This window comes from Teleopsis dalmanni, chromosome 2 (genome assembly GCF_002237135.1).
Source record: "Teleopsis dalmanni isolate 2A chromosome 2, ASM223713v2, whole genome shotgun sequence".
Classification (NCBI taxonomy): Eukaryota; Metazoa; Arthropoda; class Insecta; order Diptera; family Diopsidae; genus Teleopsis; species Teleopsis dalmanni.
The window spans coordinates 173,074,799-173,079,435 of record NC_051847.1 but is presented as its reverse complement, the minus strand read 5'-3'; the positions used below and the strand labels follow the sequence as shown (position 1 = coordinate 173,079,435).

The window sequence follows — 4,637 nt, the reverse complement described above, 5'->3', positions numbered from 1 at the left end:
TCATATTTAAAAGACCATAATCACTGCAGCTCTACGAGCCATTTAGCCTTCGCTTTTGGGGTCATAAAGTCTTAGTTTTACAGTCAAGAATTCCTAGTAAAAATTGCTTAGATTAAAATGCTCATTTTCGTTTACTTTGTTTGCGTACTTCAAACACATCAAAGCAGTTCCATTATGTTCTGTGCTCTTCGATTCTGTTTAAAAATGTTCAAGCCTTTCCATTTGTTAGTCATACTTGTGTTAATGCATTTTAAACAGATTTTCGAAAAATACACAAATTTCATTTCATTTTCTTCACTGCAAATTAGAATTAAGAAATCAAAAGTAAAATCAACACTTAACATTTGTGAACAGCATTTGGTCAGAATCACCAATGCAATTTATGAGTAGCAAAAAAATCGCTTAACACAAACCTTTTGGCGTATGGACAGTCTCAGCTGTGGCAAATAGCAAAATGGCCTTTTGTGTTAAGTTTTATTTACGAAAAAAATATCTACAATTTTATGAAAGCTTAAAAATGAAGATTGTATCTGAGTATCTATAGAATGACTAAGTGTATACGCCCACTGCATCAGCCTGTTTAGTTCAATCAAGCGGTTAAAATGCTTGAAAACACTCGTAACAGATAAAACTGACAGATAAATTAAGTTAAATGCATTCAGTGCAAAAAACATTAAAAATAAAAATTGAAAAAAATCAAAAAGTTTAACTAAATTACAAAATTACAACATATATCGCAATGCACAAATAGGAGCAGCTTCCTCTAAACAAACATTGCAGTCAGTCATTGTAACGCAAAAGCAATCCAAAATACACTTTACACTAAAGAAATATTTACTTTGACTCAGAAAATAAAAAAAAAATTTTAAAAAAATTGTATAACTCATGTATACCTATATGTTTTTTTTTTCTTTTTTTATATTTTCAATCAATGGAAATCTGTTTTTCTGGAGTTTCTGGAATATTAACATGAAACGGAAAAAAGTTAGACAAACCTACAAGGAGAAAAACAGTACTCTTATTTATAAGCCTAGAATCTCTTTATGTCCTAAAAAAGTGTAATATTTTCCTACTTATTAGGAAAGAAGGAGAACAAAAAAGACTATATTAGGACAATATAATTAGTTATGTGTTAGTTGAAGTGGAAGGAGGAACGAATCCTCCTCAATTAGCTAAAGAAAAGCAATTTTGAATCTACAATTTCTCGTAATAGTGAGTAGCAGAAGGTCGAACTAGCACAAGGCAGAAGCATTTATAAAGGCGAGGACAACCTAACAGATTTATCATAATTCAAATTGCTAAGTAGATACGATAGAAGTACACAGTACCTTCAATTGTCAACCGAAAAAACTAAAAAATGTTTTAAATAAAATTTTTAGTTTTTGCAAAGCATATGCTTCAAAGCATATGCTAGGAAGATATCCTTCAATAAAACATAAAAAAAACAAACTTATAAGTGATTTCCTGGGTAAATATATTTCAACAGCAAGAAAAAGGATAAATACTAACATTAAATCAGAAAATGACACCAACTTTAACTCCATGCAGCGTAAATAATAGGCCTTAATGTCGCAAATCTATCTCTTTTCATAATAATAATTTATTTTGAAATATTTTAATAAATTAGCCAGAATACTACACTAATGCTAACGAATATTTTCACACGATTGTTTAGAATTCAGTATTATTTCTAAATACATATTTCTATAACATCAGAACTGACTATTAAAAAATAGAAGCCTATCTTAAAACTTAATGTATTAAGATTAATGTATAAGATCTAAACACACAGTTAGATTGAAACTGGGCAGTTTTAATAGTTTTTATTTTAATTTAATTAAATATTTTCATTTCTAAGAAATCTTACTGTTCCAAAATATGAACCGTCTTATACAGTAAAGTTGTATAGTTTACAGTATAGTATAGTAAAGCCCACTTTTATAGTGGGCTTTGTTAACTATCATAAGAACAAACACCGTATATTGACAAAACAATGTGTTTTGAAGCATTGTTTATTTCACCAAAATAATGCATCGTATTTAATATATTTGATAATTAACGAAAATTCATATATATAACTTTTGCTTTTATCTCCATTCGGGCGTATATTCTCCCTCAACTACTACAACTAACTGTTCGGGCACCTTAAAATAAACATTGAACAAAAAAGTTTGCCATTACACGCAATAATGAAACTTAATGATTATCGAGGGGACATCCTGACAAATCGTACAAGAAAAAGAAATTTATATATTATCATTAAAGGAAAATAAATTGATGAATAATATAAATCTTGTCGATAGTAATGTGTCAAATCAAATATTTTCAAGTATAGAACTCTTCTTTTGTTTATTATATATAATAACCCTAAAATTATTCACAAAAGTCGATACGTTGCCCAACCCCGCCCTAACACACCACAAGCCCTAAGTCCACCTCAGAACGCACAGGATGATATGCTGATCTATGATGCGTCATTAGTTAGAAGATAAATAAATGATAATGATTCTAGTTAAAGTTTAGTGTGGGGCAGGGATAAGCCCCCCAATCACAAAAGAGTAAAAGTGCGCAATAGCACTAACTCAAATCACAACAACAACACATTACATTACAACACATCTAATAATCCTATTTAAATGTCACCACTGTCAGTGTTTTTCTGAAAATCTTGCAAGACCATTTTCAGAATCCATATTATTATATTTATATTATATTTATATTCATAATCCATATATATTTTTTACTCATAAAAATCTACAGCATAAGAGCAGTAAAGAGTAGAAGAAGTAAGCGCTTGATATTCTATAGTATAGTGTGCTTTCGATATTCAGACCACCAGTAATCCAGACAATCATTGGTACGTGTTTCGGTTGGAGATTAGTTTAGCAACTCCAGCGATAAAATAAGAAGGCGACAACTTAACGTGTGTAGATGTGTTTGAGAGTATAGAGAAAAAAACAGAAGCATGAATATGTAGCTGAGAGCCAGTAATTTCTAACTAAACAATAATTTGTAAATAGATAATTTGCTAAGCCAAAAAAGCGTAACAATTTGGATTATCAAGAGTATGTTGTATATTGCGTTACTGATTGCCCTGTTTCACTCTTTTAAACTAGAATGTTCTAACTTTTATTACAATTTTTCACTGCAGTAAATAAATACAATTTCATTGCTTATAACTTTGATATTTATAGACATATATATTGTATTTCATATTTATTATTAATTGAGTAATTCTGAACATTTTAGAAATGTAATTTATCATCGTCAAAGTAGGTGCCATCTTACAGAGAAAAAGTAACCTAGAAGAGTGCAAATAAATCGTAACAAAGTGCAAAGTAAATTGAATAGAAAAAAAATTGTATAGTTTTCGCTTTGGGATTGAATTGGTGAAATCTGATTAAATTTCTGTTTGTTGCCGCAATTTACGCTTCTCCTATATTCCAAAATAAAAGTCATCAGTGACATCAAAGTCAACATCGCCATCACCATCACCATCTTTGTATCGGTCGAAATCAGCCTCACCATCGCCTTCATCGAAATCAACATCTGCAACATTTTCTCTAAGCGCATCGAACTTGGTAGCTAAATCAGGAGCGGCATTATTAGCAACATGAGCTAATTGCAACTCCTGTGGCTGCAACAGCAATTGTCTTTGCCGCTGTTGTTGTTGTCGTTGCTGCTGTTGTTGTAAATGTTGTTGTGATGACATCTGAGAATGTCTCATTGTTTGCGCTTTTTGTTCCAACAACATTTGTAATTGTCGCCGCAACAAAGGATCTAAATTGTTAAATGATTTCGCATGATTTTGTTGTAGTTGCAATTGTTGTAGATATTTTTGTTGTTCTTGTTGTTGTTGCTGAAAGAGTTCACGTTGTTGTCTCTGCTGTCGGCTGTTTTGTTTTGCTAATAAGCGTCGCCTTTGTTGCTGTTGCTGCAGCCGCTGTTGCCTTAAGGCTGCTGACATTGATCTTGTCGAATGTAATCTATTCGCAGCAAGGCTTGTGGCACTGGCAACTCTTGTTGGACGTGCATGGATGAAACCTGTACGCCAACGTGGTTGCATTGGTGTTGACATCTCTTGAGCTTTGATTGCTGTTGCTATACTTGTTGCAGCTGTTGGTTTTGGTGCAAGTATTGATGACTTGACTGATTGATTGTAACCATTAAGTTTATATGTTGTTGACATTCTTTGTGGCCAATCGTTAAAATAGTTATTTTTATTATTGCCGCCTTTGTTGTTATTGTGATTGTTGTTGTTTTTGTTTTTGTTTTTATTACTCTCATATTCCATAGCCTGTTTGTGTTTATTTTTGCAATTTTTTTGTTGTTTCAATTTTTGTTGTAGTTTTTCCAATTTGCGACGCCGCATACCAAACGTGGAAAGTGTCGTCGGCCATTGATAGTCAAAATCCATTGCAATATCGTTCCCATCATCGTTTGCCATTGAAGCAGTTATTGTTGTTGGTGGCTTTTGTTTTTTGCCACGATTTGGTATAAATGGATCATTATTTTTGAAGAGATCACTGATTTTGTCACGTCTACCACGATTTGGAACAAACCCCTCATGATGTTGCATTAGCGCATCGAGCGCATCTGGTAAATTGTGTTTACGTCCGCGTGGTGGTATGAATGGA

At 32.2% G+C, this 4,637-nt stretch overlaps 1 protein-coding gene across 1 annotated transcript; it reads right to left on the bottom strand.

Annotated features, from left to right (window-relative positions):
• Positions 1 to 3,436: 3,436 nt before the first annotated feature.
• On the bottom strand, positions 3,437 to 4,189 carry LOC119676186 (bromodomain-containing protein DDB_G0280777-like). The gene has a single exon (XM_038087419.1). It carries the CDS (start codon positions 4,187 to 4,189, stop codon positions 3,437 to 3,439), a length of 753 nt encoding a protein of 250 aa, XP_037943347.1.
• Between the last annotated feature and the right edge of the window lie 448 nt (positions 4,190 to 4,637).